The following is a 24,839-nucleotide window of genomic DNA, read 5'->3' as shown; positions in this document are numbered from 1 at the left end:
TATACAAGTTTAAAAGCAGGAGAAAGATGTAAAACGTTCATGCATGCACGACCTACAACATAAATAAAAGTAGTTTAGGAAATTAAAAAAAAAAATTCTGCAAGTAAACAGCAAGTTCTGCCAAAACACAGTTTGCAATATGCTCTAAAGATACTTTCAACTAATAATGCAATAATTAGGGTGTGATAATATAATCTTAGCCAAAGAATAGTAAGAATTCCACTGACTGCAAACTATGTTTGCTTGTCTACAGCTGCCTTTTTCCCTCTGGGATGGTAAGGTTCTGCTGCTAAGGCCATAACCACTCAAGCATGGTCTAAACTGGATTAAGTCTAGACTTGTGACAAAATCTTTCCCTCATTATTCCTAATCTCATTCTCATGCAGGACAGGCCATTTGTACTGCTGCTTCTCAGAATGACTGCAGCTGAAATTACAGGTCCCCAAGACCACTCAAATTCATAAAATGAACTCAGTGACCAAAGATCTGATTAATTTAGCTTTATTGTGAGCCATGCACATTGTACTGTCTTGTATTTTCTTTATTATATGAAGCAAGATACTCATATCATACTAGCTCTCTTTGCTAGGATAACTCCATCTAAACTGGAAAATCCAGATACTATGATGACTGAAATTTATATGCTGCCTGACTCCTAACAACTTTAAATAGGATCAAAGAATATGTAATCCTGATATAGTAGCTACACTACTTCCAAATTAGCTGCCCTTCCAATAGCACTTCACGAATTACCAGTTGACTATGCAATTATAAAGATCATTTTCATATGATTTTAAGATTTTCACTGTATACAATATTTGAAGTCTGAAGTCTGTCTGTTTTTGTAGTGAAGAGGTAGAATACTAGTCAATTGTGCAGAACATGATAGTTTGAATGTCAAGTACTTTTAGAACAGAGCTTTTCAACCAGTGGTACGGGTACCACCTGTGGTACATTGGCGCCTGGCAGGTGGTACATGACCATCCTAGAAAAGTAGCGGGGGAGGGGAATGAGCTGAACCGGTGGCAGCACAGCACAAGCCTGAGCGAGAGATGGCTGGAGCTGCAGGGCTGTCAGGGCTCAGCGGAAACACCAGGATCAGTGCCGCTTTCCATCTGATCGGTGTTTTGGGGCTGTCAGGGCTCAGTGGAAGCACCAGGATCAGCGCCAGGCTCCAACTGGAGCTCGGTGCTGATCCTGGCACTTCTGCTGAGCCTAGAAAAAGCGCCGATCAGCTGGAATGTTGCAGCATCTCCAGGATCTTGTGATTTACATTCAGATGCTTGGCAACTGATTCATATTTATGATGGTTACAGTGTCCCAGGGTCATGTGAAGTGTCCAAAACCTGCTGCAACCACCCAGCAGATGGGGGGAATAAAAACCAAACACCACCCCACCCCACCCCCACTGCCAATCCCCAACAGAAATGCTCACAACAATGGAAACCTCTAACAGGAGGAAGAGCGCCGCGGGGCGGGCAGGCGTCTTGCTTGGCTGTGGCTTGGGGGGCACTTTTTTCAGTGCCATTGTAACTTCGAACAGTCACTAAGCGAACTGTTGTAAGTCGAGGACTACCTGTACTTTATCACTTTTTTCTCTTTTTTTTTTTTGGTCATCAAGTTTTTGACACCTTGCTAGGCGACTTGTGGTTCTCGGATATTGCCATATCCTAAAAGTGGTACAATGGGTGAAAAGGTTGAAAAGCCCTGATTTAGAAGATGATTTCCCCATTGGGCTTTCTAATGAAAGTTAAACCGATCTACTTTTGTCATGGGGACTTCAGTTTGGTTAATACTTGGTGTATTGCTTTGTTTCTAGATTAGAGTTTCTTCTGTCTGAAGGAATGGAGAGGAACAGGAAAATGTTGTTCACTTAAAACTTGTCTTTGCATTGTTGAAATGAACTTTGAAAATTATCCAGGGCTAGATGGATGTATAGATATCCAGAGGTTACACAGATTTGTGGAATATTTTATATGCATTTAGAGGTTTCTAGGGAGGTAACCTGCCATAGCAAAATCAACAAACAAATTTGGGGCCCATTAATAAAAAAATCGTTGCATAAGATTTTATACTACACTGCTTCCTTATTGGGTGTAGAGTATGGTTCTAAAATAAGTTTTATATACATTAAGTCAGTGTTGGGAGGAGATGGAAAGAAGAAAAATCAAATGGAAGTGAGCCAAATTGAGGATAAAATTTAAGTAAAAAACAATGGGAATTTTCATAGACACGCATTCTTGCACTGATTAGTATAATAAAAAAGTTGGAACCTTGAACTCTGTTTGATCCATGAGAATATCCCCGAATGAACTGTATTTTAGCTGGTTCTCATTACAGACTGGAACTAATGAATAGTTCTGTTCCAATGTTCTGTTTTTGTTAATTGGGAGCTGTTAAACAAGTTGGCTATAATGATGTCTCTACCACACATTGTCTGCAGGAGAGAAAATGATACTGTGATAGTTTTAACTGAACTGTAGGTGATAACAAGCGATTTATTTATTTATTATTCAAAATAATCTAACTGTCACTATTGGCCTGGGTTGTTTTACTTCATTGGGGCCATTGTGCTTTGGGAACCGTCCAATTTCTCAAAATTTTTAGCTGTGCATCTGATGAGGCTGGATAGTAGAACTGGCACTAAACACTGGATTTATGCTAATATATGTTCTGATACAAAATAGAAGTTTATATGTCTCTTCTTTAGATATATATACATATCTATACACACACACACACACACACACACACACACACACACACACACACATATCTAAAATTTGGATTGCTAGCAAAGAATTGAGAACTGGAATAGCTATTTCGAACTCTTTAGCTCTTTTCAACCAGACATACCCTTCTAAGATTCGAACCTGGGCTGTCTGCATGTTAGGCAGCTGTATTAAACCTCTAGGCCACAGGCTCTGTCTCACTTTTGCCAGCTGTGTTAGGGAGGGAAGAAACAGGGGAGGAGTTATCTAGAATGCTGTATGTTACACCCTGTTGACCCAAATATGGGAGAGAGAAATCTTTTGCCTTGTATCAGCTCTCCCATATTTGGGTCAACAGGGTGTAACATACAGCATTCTCTCTCTCTCTCTCTCTCTCTCTCTCTCTCTCTCTCTCTCTCTCTCTCTCTCTCTCTCTCTCTCTCTCTCTCTCTCTCTTCTCTCTCTATATATATATATATATATATATATATATATATATAGTATGTATATATATTATATATATATATATATATATATATAATATATACACACACACACACACACACACACACACACACACACATGCATGTAGGTCTTTGGTTATTCGGGTTTTCTCCTGCGTAAAATTGGCATGAAGCTGAAAACACCAGCCTGAAGATGACGAATGGGACTTCGTCGAAACGTCACCAAGACACTTCCAATTTTACGCGGGAGAAAACCCGAATAACCAAAGACCTACATACAAACACCCGCAAAAACCTCAGAAAACACATACATATGTATGTATATATGTATATATATGTGTATGTATATAGATATGTATGTGTGTGTGTGTATGTATGTGTAGGTCTTGGTGTATTCAGGTCTTTTCCCGTGTAAGATTGAGAGTATCTTGGTGACGTTTTGACAAGGTCCCACTTGTCATCTTCAGGCTGGGGTCTTCGTCTTCGTGCTTGTGTAAGCAAAGTCTGATTGGAGCTGCCGTCTCTCTATATATATTGATGGGGGTGTGTGGAGTGCTGGCTTAGTTGCTGTAGGTGGATTGGTTGGCTGTGTTGGAGTTATTGTTTGTGGATTGTTTGGCTGTTTCGTAACATCCTGAGTAGTTGAGGTGCTGGCTGTGTGCCCATTAGTCTTTTGTGTTGTAACAACCTGGGTAATGGGTTGTGTGATGACATCCTGAGATCTAGTGTAGTGATAATAATAAAATTGGAAGGGACCTTAGAGGTCATCTAGTCCAACCCCCTGCTCAGGCAGGAAACCTTTCAGATAAATGGCTATCCAGTCTCTTCTTAAAAACTTCCAGTGTTGGAGCATTCAGCGCTTTTGGAGGCAAGTTGTTCCACTGGTTAATTGTTCTCACTGTCAGGAAGTTTCTCCTTAGTTCTTAACAACCGAGTTATTAACAACTGCAGTGATTCAGGAACAATGGTGGCAAAAAGGTCGCAAAATGGGACAAAGCCCGCGTAACAACGGACTTGCTTAGCCACAGACTTTCAGCTCAATTGTAGTCATAAATCAAGGACTACGTGTGTCCCAAATTCACACCAGCCATAAACAAAGAATAACAGCAATAGCTGGAGATGTTTTGAAAAAGTAAAAAACAAACAAACAAACAAAAAACCCAGGAGATGGAGAGTTTTAGTCCTGCCTTAGGCATGACAACCGGTTGGTTGGGTGATGTTGGGCCAATCACCAAGAGATGGTGAGTTCTAGTCCCATCTTAGGCACAAACGTTGGTTGGGTAACTTTGGATCAATCACCAGGAGACAGTGAGTTCTAGTCCCACCTTAGGCATGAAAGGTGACTGGGTGAGTTTGGGCCAATCATCAGGAGACGATGAATTCTAGTTATGCCTCAGAAATGAACACTGATTGGGTAATTTTGGGCCAATCACTAGGAGATGGTGAGTTCTAGTCCCACTTTAGGCATAAAAACCAGCTTGGTTTAGAAATTTTATCTTTGGTGAAGAGCATTAACAATAATGGTTAATGTAAAATGTGCAAGGAACAGCTTTAAACATTGTTCATAATGCCCTAAAATGCATGTATCAATTAAATAGGATTAACTGAATGTTGTATTAGAAAACCAAGTTACTGGTTTTAGAAAGCCTCACGTCGACTGTTTACTAAAGAAGCTGCAATGAATTCTTAAAAGAAAACTTATGTTTACTATTTTTGTCATAAGGTCTTCTGCTTAGGACATCCTCATTCCAGGTTAAACATTGTAAGGGTTAATATTTATGTACAATCACTGTTCAGTAATTGTGGAATATTATTAATTTTTTTTCAACTGTCCTAATCCCATAGCCTTTTATTTGGTCTTGTTGGTGTTTACTGAAGACTGAATCTCAAGACTAGATTAAGCCAGATTTAAAACAGACCCATGAAATCAGGGTAACTTCAGTTAGATTTATCAAAAGCCCCACAGACTATATTGGGATCCAACTCAAGCAGGAATAAATATCTGAATTTTAATATTATTAAATGCAAGCATTTTTTTCAAAGCATAATTGTATTTCTTTCTTTACCACAGTTACTTTGGGCATACCTCAAAAACTATACAGCTAAAAAATTATTTTTGCATGCCATGATATAATTAAACCATTTTCAAACTTAGCGTTGGCTTGAACATTATTGACGAAGTATCTAGGTACTGATTTGAAATAGAAACACTCCAGTTCACTACTTTGGGGAGGAATCCTTTGAATTTTATGGTTCTAAGGAATGCCAAAGGGGAAAATAGTATATATTTAATAGTGCAATTCAATGCATGTTTCCTCAGAAATGGATTTTCTTATGTTTGGTAAGAGTCCTACCTGGATCAAATTGGATTAATCCAATATCTACTAGTAAAAATGCCTGGATATTCTGGAAATTTGTATGAAACTGGGAATACTTGACTATTTTCACCAAAAGCTACTGGTTCAGTGACATGTGCATCAAATATGATTTACTGTCTATTTTTCACTTGAATCAGGCAAGTATTAGATACTTATGTAGTTCTTAAATTAAGTTTCACTATACCTGTCTGAGCACTGTATGTATTATTTGGACTACAATGTAATGCATATTTAGGATCACTTTCATTTCAACTGGATAAAATAATTTCCTCAATGTTCAGCTGAACCACAGAGACTCCTGTGTAAGCCTGATCTTTTCTATTCATGATCTATTTTGAAACACTTTGAAATCTAACAGTAGTATCTGTGCTAGAAAATCAATAAAACCAGCCAATATAAAGTTCCCTGAAACTAACCTGATTCCTGTAATGGGTAGCACCAGAATAAGGCTGGGGACTGTGTGCATATAATAATCACAAACTATAAGATAGTGGTGAAGCTATGGACTTTAACTGGTATGATTGAATGTAGAGGCTGGGAGTACACCCATAAGTTGTGAAAATCCAGATAACTGGTAGATGGGAAAAAGAGGCCTGCTGCTGCCATCTAGTGGATACCTGGATTTCTGCAACCTAGATCTGGTACATTCTAGAATCTTCTGCAATATGCCCAGTTCAGAAACCACTATAGAAGAAAGAGGAGTCCTCTGGCAAGAGGAACATGGTCAGAGAAATACATCTGACTCTTTTGCTAGCATGAGACAGGGAAAAATAATGGAGGCAGACATTGCTAGTGTGTGGGCTATGAATGGTGTGTAGCATGCACACTACCTCTCTGGGTGCAACTAGCTAATTTGTTTGGAAGTTCATGAGAACTTCCTTGGTTTATAAAGATAAATTTTAAGGCAGAAGACAGAAAACCTAATCAATAGCTTTTTTAAAAAAGAAAACAAACAGAATTTATTGTTTCTATGTGTATGTTTTTGGCAAATAAAGGCAAAAAGAAATGCCTTAACACGGTTATTTGTTGTTAATCCCTGGGCTTCATGGCATTACATTGCGTGGCCTGGGGGTTCAAATGTTTCTGGGAAAAAAGAGTTTTGTGGCTGGTCATTCTTGCACTATCCAGACCTTGGGAACATGAGCATCAACGTTCAGTTCTTACCTGTTGCCACTGTTGACAGAAAGAAGGAAAAAGGCGGAAGGTCAGCTTCCGACCATGATGATATAAAAGAGTAAACTTTTATTGAATCTAAGTTCTCTGCTCACGATTATTCAGACTTAAAAAGAAAAGATAGATTTTGTAATATGCTTTTCATTTGGTTCTTCCAACATAAAAAAAATATCCCAAACAGATATCTTTTCCAAAGCAAAACAGATATCCCAAATAGATAACCAGTTTTCTAATAGAAAAATATAGGAATACTTAAAAATAAAATGTTAAACCAGAATATCATTTTTACACAACAAAATACTTGCGACTTCCATTGCTGTACAAAACTATTCTGCCATGTGGTATTTTACGAAGTTTGGGCTGCACCCAAGGCTCCAAGCTGGCAGTTGGGCATTTACACCCTACAAAAAAATGTAGAGGGCAGATGCTGTATTGCAACCTAATTCTATGCTTTTTTTCCCTCATAAGTAAAGTACCACAGTTTTCAATGGAACATATTGTTGAGTTAACAGCCTGGTTTTGAAAACCAGTTGCTTTGGGGAGGGGGAGACACCGAGATTCTCACAGCTGCACAGTAGACAACTGCGGGGGCTAAATATCTCATTAGTTCCAACAGAGAAGAATATTTGTAGCTCAGGGCTGAGACGAGTGGTCTGAGCTTGATTGTTTTCTTGCAGACATTACATTACCCACACTAGAAAACATCTTCAGTGCTAGTAAGGAGTGGAGTTTGTTTTACATTCACCAAGGACCCCTCTTCTCATTAGTTTACATTTCAGCATTGCTAATTACAGACTTATGGTCCAACAGGGCATCATCAAAGAATTTCACCTGAATTTCCAATGGTGTCTGCATTTTCATTTATATCAAGGATACCTATACAGGTAATCCTTGACTTACGACCACAGCTGAGCCCAATATTTCCATTATCAAGCAAGACAGTTGTTAAGTGACTTTTGCCCCATTTACAATTTTCCTTGCCACAGTTGTTAAGTGAATCATTACAATTAAGTTAGTAATATGGTTGTTAAGTGAATATGAATATGTCCATTGACTTTGCTTGTCAGAAGGTTACGAAAGGTGATTTGCAACCATCATAAATCCATAAATCCAGTTGCCAACCCTCTGAATTTTGATCAGGTAAACCATGGGGATGCTGCAACAGTCATGTGAAAAATGGCGGTAAGTCGGTGTTGTCAGTGCCGTTGTAATTTCAAACGGTCACTAAACGAATGGTTGTTAAGTCGAGGACTACTTGTGTAGAGAGCAGCATGCACTTTGATTAGAGGCAGAGATTTTGATTTGAGTCATTGGCAGCTGTAAAATCTGATTTACACATCAAGCGTATGAGATAGGCATCCAGATGGTAGAACTGACTTCAATCTTTAAATGCTTCATAGAAATCCAGTTCACACCTGTTAGTCAACCACTGAGAGGATTAGATAGAACAATCTTCTCTGAAGTATTTTGAAATACCTTAACCTTTTTTTTCTATATAGGAAAATATTCAGGTAGTCATTTGCATTCTGAACTTGAAAACCCAAACTTCAGGATCCCATCACTTTATCCTAACTTATGTACACAGCTGGCCTAAAACTGCATCTCTTTCCCCCAAAACTCTTTTGTGTTAACCTTATACCAAATTTCTAAAATAGCCTACGCTGTCTAGACAGATTAAGAATTTATTATTTGTCAGATCTTGGTGATATTTAATATTGATTCCTCTAATTTTATCCATATGGCAAAATCTTTATGAGGCAGGTTGGACTGAGACAAAATTGTGTAAAGTCATTCAAAGAGATCAAGGGATGGACTTGAACTGGAATCTCCCAGATACTAGGCCATGTCTAAACCACTGTCCTATGCTGGCTCTTAAAGTATGATTATAATTGTCAAATTCCTAACAGCCATGCTGAAAATTTAGGGAGCTACAGCCTCAGACATCTGGAGCTGAAGACAGGAAGCATTTCCCCCTGGATGTAGAAATAATGTGGACAGGGAAACTTCCTCCAAATAAAAATTCAGGGTAAAGTGGAATTTATGTGAAGAAGAATTTTCCCTTCCCATGGATACAGTTCTCTTTCTTATATTAATAATAGAGTAGTGAGAGAATATCCCTAGGAATCACAGCGGAACAATTTCAAAACTAATGTGAGATGTAAACTGTGTTCAGTATTAAATCATCATTTGGGTCCACCGTGAGGTTTCTTCTGTCTCATTGATGAAATGCATGGTTGTTCTTTTTCCAAAATTATATTGCACTGTACTAACTACACTCTTTCCCCCCATCCTGTCTCCACAATTCAGTTCAGAACCTATTTTGTTCCCTATGTGAAGCTGCCCCTTTGTCTATGAAAGTATTTAAGGATCTGGTGTGTGATGTAGTAAAGAATCACCTGACATTCACAAGGCATCATGAAGGAACGTTTACATCATCAAGACCCCAAATCTGTCTTGAGATATCCACAAAGTATTAATAATGTCTTGTCATGAGAAAACAGGTATTTTTCTTTTAATCATTCATCTTTCCGTGAGATAAAAAAGGCCATGTGGCATAATGTGGCTAGTAAATCATTCCTGAGTTTCTGAAAAAAAAAATTAAGACAAGTGACTCTACTTTTAAAAGGTGGAGTCCTTAACACACTTTTTTCCCCCTGTGGCAGTCTTTGGTACTGTCCATTTGTTTACAGATATCCCCACAAGAGCAATTCTTTTCTATTTCATGCAGCAGAAAAGTGAGACCTGATGGAATCTTCTCGTAATTGTCGGTGCTTGCCGATGTTGTACTCTTCCAGCTGATTTCTTCTTTCAATGGTTATTTTGTACTTTTTCCTGGGTGGCAGAAAGCAAGAACAATTCCTTCAGGAATTTGAGATAAGAAATAAAACTCCCACTACAAAAGAACAGCTGGGTTTGTCATAATCAGTTACATGAATGAGTATCACTGCCAAAAGATTAAAGGGATGTGCCTCGCACCATTTTTGTCTCGTATACAAGTTAAGGCATGTTTAAATATTTCAGATAAGCTTTTTTCTTTAGTTACAAATATCAAACAAAATGACCCTAAAAACAAGAGGATTCTTTATATCCAGTGAGAGTTAAAATCGTATCTGTAATTAAAAGTCTATCTGTGAGCCACTTAAATTTAAATGTTTGTCCATTTTGTTAATTACAGTAATATATTGTGCAACCCTGCTTCTTGTTGTTGGTATTATTTTTACAGGAAGCTCAAATGCTGAATGATGATTGTATCACCAGAATGAGCCTACTAAGAAAGAGAAGGGCCAGCAGTATGCAGAAGCAGAAAAATGCTTTTTAGAAAAAGAAACCCTTACATGGCAAACCTCTCATGAAACAAGAAAAATGAGAACATTGTTTGCTAACTTGGTACAGAATGCTAATTATCTGCAGTGGGATGAAAAGTAGGGGAGTAGAGAAGTTGGAAAGAAAGAAAGCATGGCTGGGAGATATTCTAAACAAGAATATTGTTGCCAAACTCACTTGTTTTAAGAAAGCCTAATCATGATTTAAGTATTTTTCTGCATGTGTCAACTGCACATTTCTGCTAAAAATTGTGTTACAGCATATCCCCTCCCCCTTATATGTAAAGGGAGTAGAATTCCTAGATTTCCTGTGGATTGGAGTTACGATCCCTGCGTTCAGCCATTCAGTCCCTAGTCATCTCCTGACTGGACTACTGTAATGAGCTCTATATGGGGCTACCCTTGAAGAGCATTCGGAAGCTACAGCTGGTACAGAGTGCAGCAGCAAGAGCACCTTTGGAGGCCCCAAGAATGGCCCCCTCTATGAGCTGCATTGGTTACCAATCTGTTTCCGGGTGCAATTCAAGGTGTAGGTGATCATCTTTAAAGCCCTTTTCCAGGTTACTTGAGGGACTGTCTCACCCACTGGGATTGGCCTGTACCATTTGTGCCGGCAGAGGAGGCATGCTGCAGGTCCCGTCAGCCCGATTATTCCAGCTGGCGGGATTCAGGAGGAGGGCCTTCTCTACTATTGCTCCTGCCCTCTTGAACATCATGCCCCCTGATGTAAGGTTGGCCCCAATGCTCCTATCTTTTCATAAGGGCCTAAAGACACAGCTGTGCCAGTTGGCTTGGGAACCCAGTGGGGGAACAGTGCAATGTAGCTGGTTGACTGAGTAATAACAGATCCTACCTCCCCCCACACCGCCCCTGCCCTCCTTATGTGTCTTTGGTTTTAATGTTTGATTTTAACTTTTTATGTTTTAGCTTATAGGTAACCGTAAACCGCTCAGAGTTACCCTATGGTAAGATGGATGGCCAATACATTTTATAAATAAATAATTTTATTTATTCATTCATTCATTTACTTTCCATCTCAAGCAAGTGACTCTAGCCAGCAAATAATCATTTAATCGATTAAAATCTAATTGAAATCACAATGCAAGAAGAAGAATTAAATGGATATAGCAGCAGAGAATTATTATAATCCGTAACTGTTAGCATAACCAGGAAATGAGCCTCTTCATATACTCAGGGTTTGAGGCCCATGCACAAGACCTTGTAAAAGGCCAACAGAATTAAGGCCATCCTATTTTCTGGAGGGAGAATGTTAAAGAGGGCAGGCACTATGGCAGTGAAGGCATTCTTCCTGGTCCCCTCCGATTGCCATTTCTTGGCTGATGGGGCCTTCAACATGTGTCCAACCCAGTGATGGGATTCAGCTGTTTCAGTAGCTAAATTTTGTTGAGTTCAGAGAATCGGCTGAATGCATACTGCTTCTGGAAGTCCGTTCTAGGCCTGGGAGGCCTGGAGAAAGCCTACCAGGCTTAGAACGGCCAGCTGGAAGTGCGAGGATGCCACTTCCGGAAGTCCTTTCTAGGCCTGGGAGGCCCAGGCCTACATCCACACACAGAACCAGTTGTTCAAGGATTTGAATGGTCCAACCTGCCTCATTGAATTGGATAGGCAGAAACGACTGGGGAAAAACGGTCCCCTCAGGTAACCCGGTTCCAAGCCATGAAAGGCTTTAAAGGTGACAGCCAGCACCTTGGCTGCCATGTTAATTTCACTTCTGGTTTCCAATTGCTAAGGGAATGGAAGGCTGACTTTGAATAAATCTCTTTTTAATTACCATAGCGTTTTTGGCAGTGTTTGGATCAGTTCATGAACCCTCTCTGCCAGACTACAGAATTTGAGGAGAAATGACAGACATTCAAATATACTGGGTGTTAAAATTAAACTCACCTGAAAATGTAGAAGGCCATCAACAATCCTGCTCCTAGCAAGGCCCCTACCACTATCCCGGTAACTGCTGATTCTCCTACACCACCTGCTTGAAAAATAAACAGAAATCAACCAAAGGAATCCATTAACAACAAAATCTTGCAGAATGATTGAATTACAGATTTAATCTGTAATTGGATGTACAGATTTGTTTGAAGCTTAGTTTTAAGCTGAGGCTGAAATGTTTTTTTTCTTTAGCTTCACAGCCTTTTTTATAAATTATGTTTATTCTAGATTCATTGTTGACATTGCTTGCTTTTAGTAGGAGAAAGAAAATATGTAGGTCTTTTTCAAGATCCAGGACAGGACCTAAATATTGGCCAGAATAAGGTTGCTAGTAAAATACAGAGGTAAAAGCATAGATTATCAGTTTGGTTTGATTAGGCCTAACATTCGTACATTAACTTACATGATTTGCAGGCTGCATTGCTTGTGTGTTCCAATCCTCGGCTATCGTCTGTTTTTAGTCTTTGTTCCCAGAGGTAATTTGCACTTGGAAATATTTCAAGCCTTCCCTGTTTTCCATAATAGTTTCCAATTACCTGAATATATATAGATATATATGACAAAATGAAAACAATATCCTGCTAGGTAAAGATAAAAAAGTATGTTTGTTTGTGTCTTTCTTTCTTTCTTTCCATCCCCATTGTACATCTACATCAGAAGTCTGGTAAAGAGCATTAACAATTCTAAGATTTACTGTCTGAAGACAGAGTTGGTAAATTATTTAATTTTCTTGCTCTATCTTAAAACCCAAGGAGGGAAAAAAACTGAGAAAACTGAAAGTCTATTGAGCTTCTGGAAGAACTTAACAATGGTAAAAATAATGACAGCAACAACAATTATTCCAACCTAGTTCAAAACTCCTAAGATTTGTTTGGTGCAAAACCAAGTCGCTGAAATTATACAGACCTGGGGAATAAATAAACATTTGCAACCCATCTGTGTTTGTGGATCCACATACAAAGTTGCTTCCTACAGCTTTAACAGAGGAACTATCAGGGTGTCATTACAATCTGAGACTACTTGTGTACAGTTGTCAGGATTTTCTATCATGTATCTTGGCCATTTATTTTTTTTATTTTACAAGAAGCCAAAGTAACCTTGTTGTAAACACCAAGTGATCAGATAAAGACCGAAGTTCCTTTGGCTCTGTTCCACTTAGGAAATAAAGTTTTCATGAGCGATGGGAAGGAATCTCCCAAGTAAACAAACACCGCCACCAGCATCATCAAAGAGAGGAGAATATTATAAATCAGAGCTGGGGCAAACATAGTAAAAGAAATGATGTCAACCAACTCAAAAGGGAAAGTAATCAGACTCTGAAAAGAGAGATGTTTGTACAAGCAGACGGAAAGTTAACAAATGGTTGCTAGCCCTGCAGTGATTGTTTCTGCCCAAGAGGAGGGCTGAACAGGAACATCTGCAGAGAATGAAATCAATATTATTTTCTTTGGCTTAAAATGTTGAATCCCTTTGGTCTTGCCTCAGATGACCTCTGGACTTTTTATTACCTTTATATAGTTTCTCTTTCGACATCTTCCATTTTAATATTTTATAATGCATTTGTTTTGTTAATCTTTCTCATTCAACTTGGTGGAAACAGTTTGCTTACTTTACAAAGTAGCGGCAAAATTCTCTTATATTGGGGGCAAGATTTGGTTTAAGTGAGCAATTTAGGGTCTTGGCTTTCACTGCTCTCCCCAGCTTCTAATTTCCCACTTTTCAATGAAACGCTGGAGGAAGATTCAATGAAGGATCTCTTATCTGGAATTTCTTTCAGTCAGGAAGGGGGAGCAGCCAGTAGGGCTGGCATGTGATAGAGAAATAGCATAATGTAGCACTCCTGTCAGAAACACCAAGGCACTTCTGGGTTGAAAGGATTAGCTGGTGACATCACCGTTGCCCGAGAAACACACAATTGGGGACACCTTTCATGTCCCCGGCAGGAGATGGAACGAAGGACAGGAGATGGAACGAAGGATGGAAGCTCAACCCTGCCCCATGGCAGAACGTGGGTCTTGAATGGGCTTGCTAACCTCCAACCCAGCATCCTAACCACACAAGCCACCGTGCCCGTTGTGATAGAGAAATGTCTAACAAAAAATCCTTGCAGCCATAAAATAAAATCAGAAATACTTCTATAGGACCCTAGATAACAAAGTATAAAAGCAAAAATCTTTACTGCAGAAAATTCTTTATATGGCATGGATCCAGGAAATCTGAGGACCATCTTGCCTCATGGGATTGGCCTGCTCCACTTGTTCTGGCAGAAAGAGCCTCCTGCAGGCCCCATCAGCTAAGGAATTTTGGCTGGCAGGATCTAGAGAAGAGCCTTTTCTGCCATGGCTCCCACTCCCCAGAATACTTTGTCACCAAGGATAAGATTTGCCCCATCCTTCTGGCCTTTAGGAAGAGCCTTAAAGCCTGGCTCTGCTGGTTGGTGCAGGGCCCTGACGGAGAAGCCGTAGCCTGGAGTTGATTGGTGCAGGGACAGAGAAGGCATCAATGCCGCTCTGCTGTCAGCTCATGTTCTTTCACTTTGTATTTAATCTTTTGCAATTTTTAATCTGTTTTTATATTTATAATGGCTTTTATATCTATTTTTATGACATTGTAAGCTGCCCCAAACAGCGAGACGGGCAGAGTATAAATTAATTAATTAATTAATTCAGAGGCTCAGAGGATAAATTTTCAGTATATGGCATCAAACCTCAAAATATCGTAAGTGCAGTTAAAAAGATTATATGAATAAGATAACAGCACAAATAGGCTCATCCATGCCAAATCAAACCAATTCACTGAATTGGCAGTTCAACAAGGTGACATTACAATGATTTCCCTAATTTTACCATCTTGAGCAGCAGATTATAATCACCTGAAAGTAATAACTTCCGCTCTGTTAATGGGGGCTATTTCCCCCATAGAAACTCAACAGAATGGCATCTTTTCTAGATTCTTAGACTCTGGAGTTTGGATGTAATGACACTTGTGTCACGAACCCAGAAATGCACTGACTTCCCTTTTCTGAGAATACTGGCTTCAGTACTGCAGTTCTGATTAAAGAAAATATTTCCCCATTATGTTGAAAACAGGAAATAGTTACCTAATTTGTTCTAATTTGCCAGGCTCTATAACTGCAGATTTTTTTTTTTTTGTTTCAAAGCCTACTTAGTAAACTAACAGGAAACAGGAATCTACATTTGACTTTAGGCAGACCTCAAATACTAAGGGTATGAAAGGAGAAACTGACTGTAATAGAATTGAAAAGAATCGTGCAAGCACAACACCCCTCTCAGGTAGCCTTCCACCTTCTAATATAATATTGGCAGGATAATAGTGCTTACCACCTTGTTAAACAAACTGCATGCACTGCTGAACCAGTCTTACTATTCAGAAGCTTCTCCTAATGCGGACCTTAGTAAACTGATTCTAATCTTTCCCTTTGGGGAAAAAAGAGAGGAACATGGTGTAATTCAAATTATAATTTTATTGCTCATTGCTTGCAAGAGACTGCAAGGATAATTCAAAGCATCGGGAAGTGAACAGATTGCCTTCTCTATTTCTCTTCATCTTCCCAAATTATTATTATTTGCTGTCAATTGGCAAAATATGGAATTGTATAAGAAATACATGCCACGCATGTGTTTTAGTTCAATTTTCTATCATGTATTATCGAAGTGGAGCATCTATTTTCACAAAATATAATATTTGTGATATTTTGGATTTAGGATTTTGTATTTCTCTTTGCAGTCATTATCATTTCACAATGCCAATACTTAAAATACTTCTTAGGGTCATATTTGTGATATCCAGATAGCTAATTATTATGGTTAGTTTGGTAGTGTTTTAAAATGTGTCTTGTGGTTATGCCAACCTATTCTTCCATCTAACCTTTTCAAGGTGCTAGTGAGTTACAGTATATGAACTCTTCATATCAGTAGCCCTTGACTCATGATTAAAATTGGTACTGGAATTTCGGTTGTAAGTTGGAACAGTCATTAAGTCAAGGCATACACCCAATTTTATGACTGTTTTTACCGCAGTTATGAAACAAATCACACAGTTATAAGTCCAAATCCATTCTCCCAAATGGGCATTTATTTGCTAGAAACTCATTTGTTTGTGGGATGCTGGAACCAGTTTAGTCTTGTGTTAGAGCACCAAGCTAGAAACCAGGAGATTGTGAGTTCTAATCCTGCCATAACCATGAAAGCCAGCTGGATGACACTGGGCTAATCACTCTATCTCAACACAATCTACCTCCCAGGGTTGTTGTGAGGAAAATAGAAGGAGGAAGGAATATTGTGTATGCTCACTGCCTTGAGTTATTTGTAAAAATAGTAAAGGCAGGATACAAATTAATAAATAAATAAAAATAAATATGAGCTGGTTGCCAAGTACCCAAAATGTGGTCAATGTGCACTTTAGCCTCTTCATTTTCTATTATTTTGTCTATTTTGTGGTTCCACCAGTTCTTGCTTGCAGGCAAGTGGTTTTGTTTGAATTATGCTTAATTTAATTGTAATTTTGGTGTTCTGGATAAAAGTTAAATGAATTCACCCCCTTAATCTTTCTTGCCTTCATAATTGCTGCCCTTATTTTTTTTCTAAATTCCTAGCTGATTTCTATGAGTTGCCATATATAAAACTGAAGCACTTTTAGGATATGATTACAGTATTGGACTTGGTCCAGGAGAAGCATAGTTCAAATTCCTATTCAGTAGGAGAAATTATTGTTATACCTAAAATTTCTAGAACCTAAATGCCACTCAAAGATTTAATGAAACAGAACAAGTATACATTTCAACCCAATTTATAATTTAGAACAGCTTTCCTGAAATTGATGGACTCCAGAGGTGTTGGTCTTCAACTCCCAGGCCTGGACATCTTGCTACCCATGCTAGGTCGTTCAACCCAAAGGGGAATAAACATGGTCAAAGCTGATTTAGAAACATTTACTAACCTGCTGTGTTCCAGTTTCAGGATCTGTCATGGCAACCACAGAAAAATCCCCAAATCTTTCTCCAGAGGCATCAATAGATACTGGCCCTGCAATGCCTGAAGAATGTATATATATATATATATATTAATTGAAAATGTTGAATGTTTCCAAGTAAAAATAACATAAAGAGGGCAGAATTTTTACAGACCGATATGGTAAGGAATCCTAGCAATATTCCAGGGTTCTGGCTGGCATTCCAAGAGACTGCAGTTGTGTCTACATTCCTAGAATATGTAACATTTCCTTCTCAAGAGGATAAATTATTTCAGCTTATTAGTAGAAATGAAAGTAATCAAGTCTTATTCGACGTTTCCTAATAGAAACTGTCTTCCTTGCCTTTAAAACCCTTGCCCTGAGTTAAAAGAAGCAAGAAGTAAATGGCTTTGAATAGCTTACAGAGAGAGGTCATATTGGAAAGCAAATGTACTTGTTGAATGTTGGAATAGTTTTGTCTTCCTAAACTTTTTTTTTTTTTTTTTTAAAAATTCTATTAAAGCTCAACAAAATTATGTTGGAAATTAATTTACAATGAAAAACCTTGCTCTGAAAAATCTCATTTCTCACAGGATGCTCACTGTTGCTTACTTGAAGTCAAAAGAATTTTAAGGATCCCTCTCTGTAGAACTAGAAAGCCAGTTTGGAATAATGGTTAATGCACCAGGCTGGAAACCAGGGGCCCAGGAATTCTAGTCCCATCTTAAACACAAAACCAGCACACACTCTCAGCCCTAGGATGGAGGCAATGGGAAAACACTTCTGAAAAATGTTGCTAAGAAAATCCCAGGGATTAATCCAGCCAGTCACCAGGGATTAACACTGACTTGAAGGCACATTAAAAAAAAAAAAAATCTGTAGAAATAACATAGGGAATAGTTCTTTCCCTCTTCTTTCCTTGTAGAAACTCTGTCAAAAATTAGGTAAAGAGATAGCAAATACCAGTATCTTGATTAAACAGTTCCCTGTTTCTTCCACAACCCACAACCTTCTACACTAACTGCTGTACCACTAGTTGCCTCCTTAACTGATTCTTAAAATAGTGTATATGCTAGTGAAGTGTCCTTCTACTGCAGTTTTCACTGAAATCAATGGACCTGCTGTGTGCTATCATCTCTGTAATGTGAGGCACTGAATTAGTTGAACTTGTTTACAGAAAAAATACATGCAAATTTTTGGCTTGACTTGTAACCTAATATTTTACAAATATAATCATACTAAAATGCCTCTTAATTCCTTGCTGGGGATTATGAGAACTGTAGTTCCAAGTATATCCAGAAAGTGCCAGAATGAGGAATGTTGAATTAAAGATTTAGAAGGGAATTTTTTTTCCCTTTCAGATAAAGCCAGACAGATTAGTCTGTGCCAAACTTCTATGTGCTTAGTTGTATATACATTTTGCTCTTCTTTGCATGTAAAAAAGAAAATTCCTTTTCATGGACCATTTCTCCTGAAATACATACTTCTTTGCATAACTTGCGATCCAAAAAGCCCATTATCCAATTCTGAGAGGAGCACAGTCTAGATAATTGCTCATCCAGGAAATGTGGAATAGGAAGTTCACTTCAAAATGCATACCAGATGAAATGATATTTCACTGCAATTCTACTGTCAATCTAATATTTCCCTTCTACTAAAGCATTTCCTTTAATGCTCTCTTCCTAAAGAAAAAGTAACTGCAGCTGAGAAAATGGCTGATGATGTTTTTCAAAGCCATTCCAGTTTCTGAACTCATTGTTGGGTTCTTATCTAAAGGAAACATTTCCGTTTCTTTAAGTACTTCCACTGAAAAGCTTGGTAATTTTGCCCAGTACATAATGAAGGGTGAATTTGACAAGGGCTGCTGGTCTTACCAGGAATGTCCTGCTTATTTTATAAAGTTTATCTTTATGTGGATGTCCACATTAAGTTTTGCGTACATTTATACATTATAAGGCTTGTAGGATTTAGCGTGGTTGTTTCAATAATCAGGCACAAAGACTAGAAAAGAAAAAAAAAAATGAAAGCCTTACTTTCCAAATGCACAATGAAAATGTCAAAACCTAATACAAAAACCCGTAACACTACAACTAAACAAATAAGTAGGCAATGGACATCTGAACATTTTAGCTTTTAAGATTAAAAAACTGAATTAATAAAGGAAGTAATGTAATGTGGCGAACTAATAAACAAACATGAAAACAGTTGAAAAACAGGGAAAAAAACTTAAAAAACAGGGGAGTCAAGAGCTGCTAAATAACTGCAATAAGGACATATTGCTGCTTGCTACTGATACTTTATATTGGTGCTATTAACATGGATACAATAGGGAGCTATTTAAAAGCTGCACTGTCTATGCAATTCTCTACCTATTGTGATTAAATTCAACATTCTCCACTCTATTTTTTGCAGACTATACAATCAAACGCAAGAGACAGTGTTTCAGGCAGAACAATGGGGACAAAAGATAGAAGGTTGAGGGGTGAAGATTATTTAAGCCAGTGGTTTTCAAACCTGGCAACTTGAAGATGTCCACATCTTCAAGTGGCCAAGTTTGGAAAACACTGATTTAAACTAAGCATTCAGTGATCCTTATGCTTTATTTTTTAAAGTGCTCCATTTTAACTCTCTCAGGGTTTTGGTTGTTTCCAGGCCCAGTTCAAAGGATTGGTTTCAGTCTGTGTAACCCTACAGAGTGTTTTCTTCTCACAGAAACTTCCTTCCATAGAAACCGATTGTTGTCCTAAGGTTATCTAGAATTTTTCCTCTGATAACCACTCCAGTCTGACCTCTTTTGTTCTCTCTTCAAGCCCTGTGACTTTGTTGGTACTTGAAGCTCCTGAACTGGTTGTTTAAACTCCTATGCTAGTCCTGTACTTTATGCTGCGAGCACAAGATTTTGCATGACACATCTGTTTTAAAAATGGCTAACAAAATCAATCTTTCATAATATTAGCAGAAACAATTGGCTTTTCATTTCAATTATCTAGAAGCACTGATCAACAAAACCCAGGAATCATAATCTCTACTATGAAGAAACAAGGATAAAAAGTGGCAGCTTTTAATCAAACAAAACTGTTTATAAAAAAGCATGGCTTATGTGACTGGATGTACCTTCATATGTCCTGTTCCATGTCTGGTGAACAATCTTATCTCCATCTTTCTTTGTGAAGCCATTCTTCAGAACTTCCCGTAAAGCCAGAACATAGAGAACTATGGCATCATGGAAACCTTCAACAAACATATTCACCTAAAAACAGAACAACATTTCATTGGTGATTTGGCCCATAAGTTCAGCAAAATTATAATTTTATGCATCTTCATAGACATCCCTAGAGGGAGCAAGTGGGTTGAATAAATATGCATGTTATGAGATCAGCATGAAAATGATGTAACCTGTGTACTCGTATAAATATCCCAAAATTTGCATGATGATATTTATTTATTTAATTTAATAATTTCATTCATTCATTCATTCATTCATTCATTCATTCATTTAAATTTATTGGCTGCCCAACTCCAGTGGATGTTGAGTGGTACACAAAGGTAAAAAAAGACATAGAAGCAGCTAAAAATATTAAATCAACAGGCATCCTGGACTAAAATGTTCTTATAACAAAATACACAAGACAAAATAAGACCCATTAAAAAATAACAAACATTAACCCCAGACACAGATCCAAAGACAAGTTTTCTAAGTTTTCTGGAACACTTTCAGAGGCTGGGCCCCACACAAAGGGGACACACACGCTTCCTAGGTCCCACAAGATGGCAGCATTTAATGGAGGAGACCTGGAGCCCACCAATTCTGCTGGAACACATCGGACAAGCAGACATGATTGAAGACAAGCAGTCTCTCAGGTAGCCTGTATGCATTATAAAGAACACACCAGCATTTTGATTATCACCATGACTTGTTATAGAAGCTGTGTTACAATCCATTAATATCATGAGTTTGTTTGTATACAAAGTGTGTTTTTTATTACAATATTCCTACATTTCCTATAATGCAGTTTTAATCTGTATTTTAATTTGCATGTAAAGATTGAGGATACATAGGCTTCAAATGAGATCTTCAAGTGGTTATTTCAGAATAATTTTCTCTTACAGCAAAATGAAGTGCTAACTTTTGTGGAGATACTTGAAAAATGTGTATCGGAGAAGAAATCTCAGTCTCAGGTAGGATAAAGCAGGTTTACTGTATGTCTCTGGAATTCTGCAAGATATGTATGAATTTAGAATGATATAGTGACTCCTTGTGATATGATAGGGATGGAGAATTTCAATTTCAGTCTGTATCCAGCAGCAGATACTGGCTGACAAACAGAACCCATGAAAAGGAAGGTATTATTCTAATCGCCTTCAACAACAAACCAACATAGCTGCTCAGCTTATACTAAAGATGAGTTTGCATTTCTGCCAGCAAAGTCACACAAAGTTTAATATGGCAGAAGCAATGGTCTGACCTAGAACAGATAGGACAATCTGAGATGTTTCTTTTCTTTTTTTGCGTGTAATAATTACTCAATGTACTGTATATACATAATCCACCAACTCACCGTATCCCTTTTCCTGTTGAGGATCTGAGAAAGTGCTAACAGAATACAGGTTTATCAGAACGCTTTTAGGCTTTTGGAAGAGGAGAAAGGAGTATTGTTGTCTCCTGATTTTGGTGGCCTTTCCTAGTTTTCAACCCTCCTACAGATGCTAGAAACCCGCTCAGCAGACACCATCTTGGCAGGACTTTGAACAGCAGAACAATTCCATTCTGTAGCTTACTTTCTAAAGACTACCCCGTGTGTGTGTGTGTGTGTGTGTGTGTGTGTGTGTGTGTGTGTGTGTGCGCGCATGTGTCTCTGAGTTTTGTGGCTCTTTCAGTCAATGGCATGAGCTAAATGAAATGTCCCTTTCCAATACAAGTCCAAAGAGCATATAAATGGCCTTGTGTTTTTGAGAAATACAGGCAATGCTGTGCTACAAGGAGTCCAGCTGTGTAGCTGCTCTCCCTGGATTGCAATGCTTGTTCTATTTGCTGGCCATCTGTAGATTCAGAGAGAATGGGAGCAGCCAGTTTAAATTAACAGGCCTGTCTTTTATGGCAAACTGGAGGGGACCCCTTTCACTTCCCCTTGTTTTATTTACAGAATTCTTTCCTGTCCCTCTTTTCAAATGTATGTCCATTTTGGAGCAACCCCAAGAGAAAGTTGCATTAAAAAAAAAAAGCAGCTAATTGCCGTATTCTTTGGGCAATTAAAAACAGAAAGGCTAATGAGATTAACTTCCCTGAGCAACAGAAATAAAGGCATATATCTGAATAGGAGAAAAAGAACGCTGAATTGCCTAGGTGAACAAAAGAACACATTCATTTCACCCACATTTACTTCAGAAACTAGTCTCTTGAGTTTCTTATAATATGAATGCAGCAAAGTTGCACAAATGATTAACAAGTGATTTATAAATTAAGGCAGAAGATTTTTTTAAGTAGTGGAAATGTCCAAAGTTCTACTAAACCAATGCAATACCAGTTCATGATTTTAAAACACTAGGAATAGACTTTGAGCTCATCTGCAAAGTATGCTTACTGTAATGATTTTTTTTCAGCCACTTCCTCTCTTTTAATTTTTGAAACAGGCTGGCCTATCAATGACTTGCAGAATACCAAGTCCTGAAATTGACTAACCCATCCCTGATGTAATTGAAAGATTTTGTAGTCTGCATGTAGCGCTTCATAGGGAAGCCCCCACTTCTTAATTCTTTTTACAGCAAATTCTTTTGAGAAGATCATTCCACTGGCCCTCTATAGCAGGGGTGTCAAACTCAATTTCACTGAGGGCCGCATCAGCATTGCGGTTGCCCTCAGGGGGGACGGGTGGGTGTGACCAAGGTGGGTGCGGCCTACTGGGTGGGTGTGGATGGAGTGGGTGTGGCCTACTGGGTGGGCATGGTTTTGGCAGGCAGCGGGGCGCTCTCCTCACAGCGCCAAGAAGTTGAGCCGGGCGGTGCGAAGCTTGCCAACTTTGCACCATGCTGCTTGCTGAAACTGGGCAGGCTGGGGGCTAGGCAGCATTGCACTTCTCATCAGATTTGGGCCACCCAGCTCAGCTCTTGGCGCTGTGAGGACAGCGCTCCGCTGCCTGCTGAAACCGGACAGGCTGGGAGCTGGGTGGCCTTGCATTTCTTTTTGGATTTGTGCTGCTCAGCTCAGCCTCTCGGCACTGTGAGGAGAACGTCCCGCTGCTGCTGAAACCCCTCCCCCAGAGCCCATCAAGCCGGATATGTGAAGTAGGCGAGGGCCATTTATTGGCCACTTCCAGGTGATGGTGCATTTCTTCATTCCTCATAAAGGGTGACACCTCCCCAGCATGCACCCAGGGGGTGGGGCTGACATGGCAAGGGCTGGTTCCTCACTGTTTCCAGAATGGCCTTGTGGAACTAAGACTGAATGCATTTCAGCATAGATGGCCACCACAAAATTGTACATTGTCTCCCGGCTGGCCTGGGCCAGGGCCAAGGCAGCGGGGGCCGTTCCCTCACTGTTTCCAGGGTGGCTTCACGAGCCACATGAAACCACTTTGTGGGCCGCATCTGGTCCCCGGGCCTTGTGTTTGACATATCTGCTCTATAGTCTCAAAACACAGCTCTTCAACAGCACTTACCCAGTTGTTAACTTTTGACTGCACGTACATGACTTGCTTTATACAAGTATTTAAAAGAACAATGTAAAGGATTTTGTTGTGGTGCTTCTGAAGCTCACCTGATGGGGAATAGCATTTCCAGCACCTGCTGGGGTTGAGAAACCAACATTCATCCCTTTATAGAATGTAATTTAGAACTGTAATTTACTTAGTTTCCATCCGTTGCTTTTTGTCCTGACTTCAGGTGCTTTGGAGAATAGCTTGGCTCCCTCTTCTTTGTGGCAACCCCTGAGATATTGGAAACTGCTATCATGTCCCCCACCCCTTGTCCTTCTCTTCATTAAACTAGACATACCCAAATTCCAGCAACCGTTCTTTAGAGTATAGGAGCATGATGTACACCAAAAATATAATAATGCATTTATGTGCAATAAATGACAATTTTAGGGCGTTTCCATATTGCCACCTTTTCTACTTCCCAAACCTTCAGAAACAGTTGCGAGGTGATTGGTAATGATCTTAAATTCTGCTAAGAAGAAATCGCCATTACAAAATTCTGTACAAAAAGGAAAGCAGAAAACTAATATTTATTCATTCAATTTGGAGCCTGCCTGGGTAGCTGACATATTAAAAATCCTGAACAAAAAAAAGACACTGAACATCTGGAATAACACAATTCCCCCAAAACCTGACAGGGACTCAGCAACTACTCTACCCCCCCCCCCCAGGCCTGAAGCAAGAATTTACAGAATACTCTTCATGGTAATAGCCATATGGATCTTACAATGCTGTTCCAGAGTAAAGGAGCTCTGAGAGACATACTTCCTAGATCCCAACAGGTGACACTGATTAACTGAAGAGGCCTGGAATGCACCCACCCTGATGGATATACTGGGATGAGCAGAGATCCATAGGGACAGGCAGACCTCAAATAACCATGCTCTGTGCCATGAAATACATTTGCATTGAAGAAAAGATGGAAACTCACAATATTGGTTTGAGTTTAATGCTTCTCTTTTCTTTTCTGGGCTACTAACAGGGAATGCAAAGCAAAAAACAAAACAAGCAAAAGTGTCCACTAGGTAAAGTCAAACAAGTTGAGAAGGCCACGACAGTGAGATCTAAGCTTCTATTTCAGAATGGGAGGGTGTCCTTGCAGTCAACGAAACATTCCCCTGATGAGACCTAAAGCTCAAACAGAAGAAGGTGCAGCAGGTTCCTTCCATGTTTGAGA

General features: G+C 39.0%; 1 protein-coding gene across 2 annotated transcripts in view; it reads right to left on the bottom strand.

Moving 5' to 3' along the window:
• Positions 1–9,213: 9,213 nt before the first annotated feature.
• Positions 9,214–24,839, bottom strand: part of NPR3 (natriuretic peptide receptor 3) — a 67,141-nt gene continuing 51,515 nt past the window's right edge. Inside the window, exons 4-8 of one of the 2 annotated variants that reach the window (XM_039353047.1) lie at positions 20,085–20,220; positions 16,959–17,053; positions 12,403–12,535; positions 11,955–12,042; positions 9,214–9,558 (exon numbers count right to left, since the gene is read on the bottom strand). In XM_039353047.1, the coding sequence (XP_039208981.1) occupies positions 9,447–9,558; positions 11,955–12,042; positions 12,403–12,535; positions 16,959–17,053; positions 20,085–20,220 (564 nt within the window). In that variant the 3' untranslated portion in view covers positions 9,214–9,446. The remainder of the gene's footprint in view (positions 9,559–11,954; positions 12,043–12,402; positions 12,536–16,958; positions 17,054–20,084; positions 20,221–24,839) is intronic. The other variant, XM_039353048.1, reaches the window with a different exon arrangement.

The sequence above is a fragment of the Crotalus tigris genome, unplaced genomic scaffold (assembly GCF_016545835.1).
Source record: "Crotalus tigris isolate CLP2741 ecotype Arizona unplaced genomic scaffold, ASM1654583v1 scf7180000018490.839948, whole genome shotgun sequence".
In the NCBI taxonomy this organism is placed as follows: domain Eukaryota; kingdom Metazoa; phylum Chordata; class Lepidosauria; order Squamata; family Viperidae; genus Crotalus; species Crotalus tigris.
Note: the sequence above shows the minus strand (reverse complement) of the source record. Positions and strands in the feature narration are given on the sequence as shown.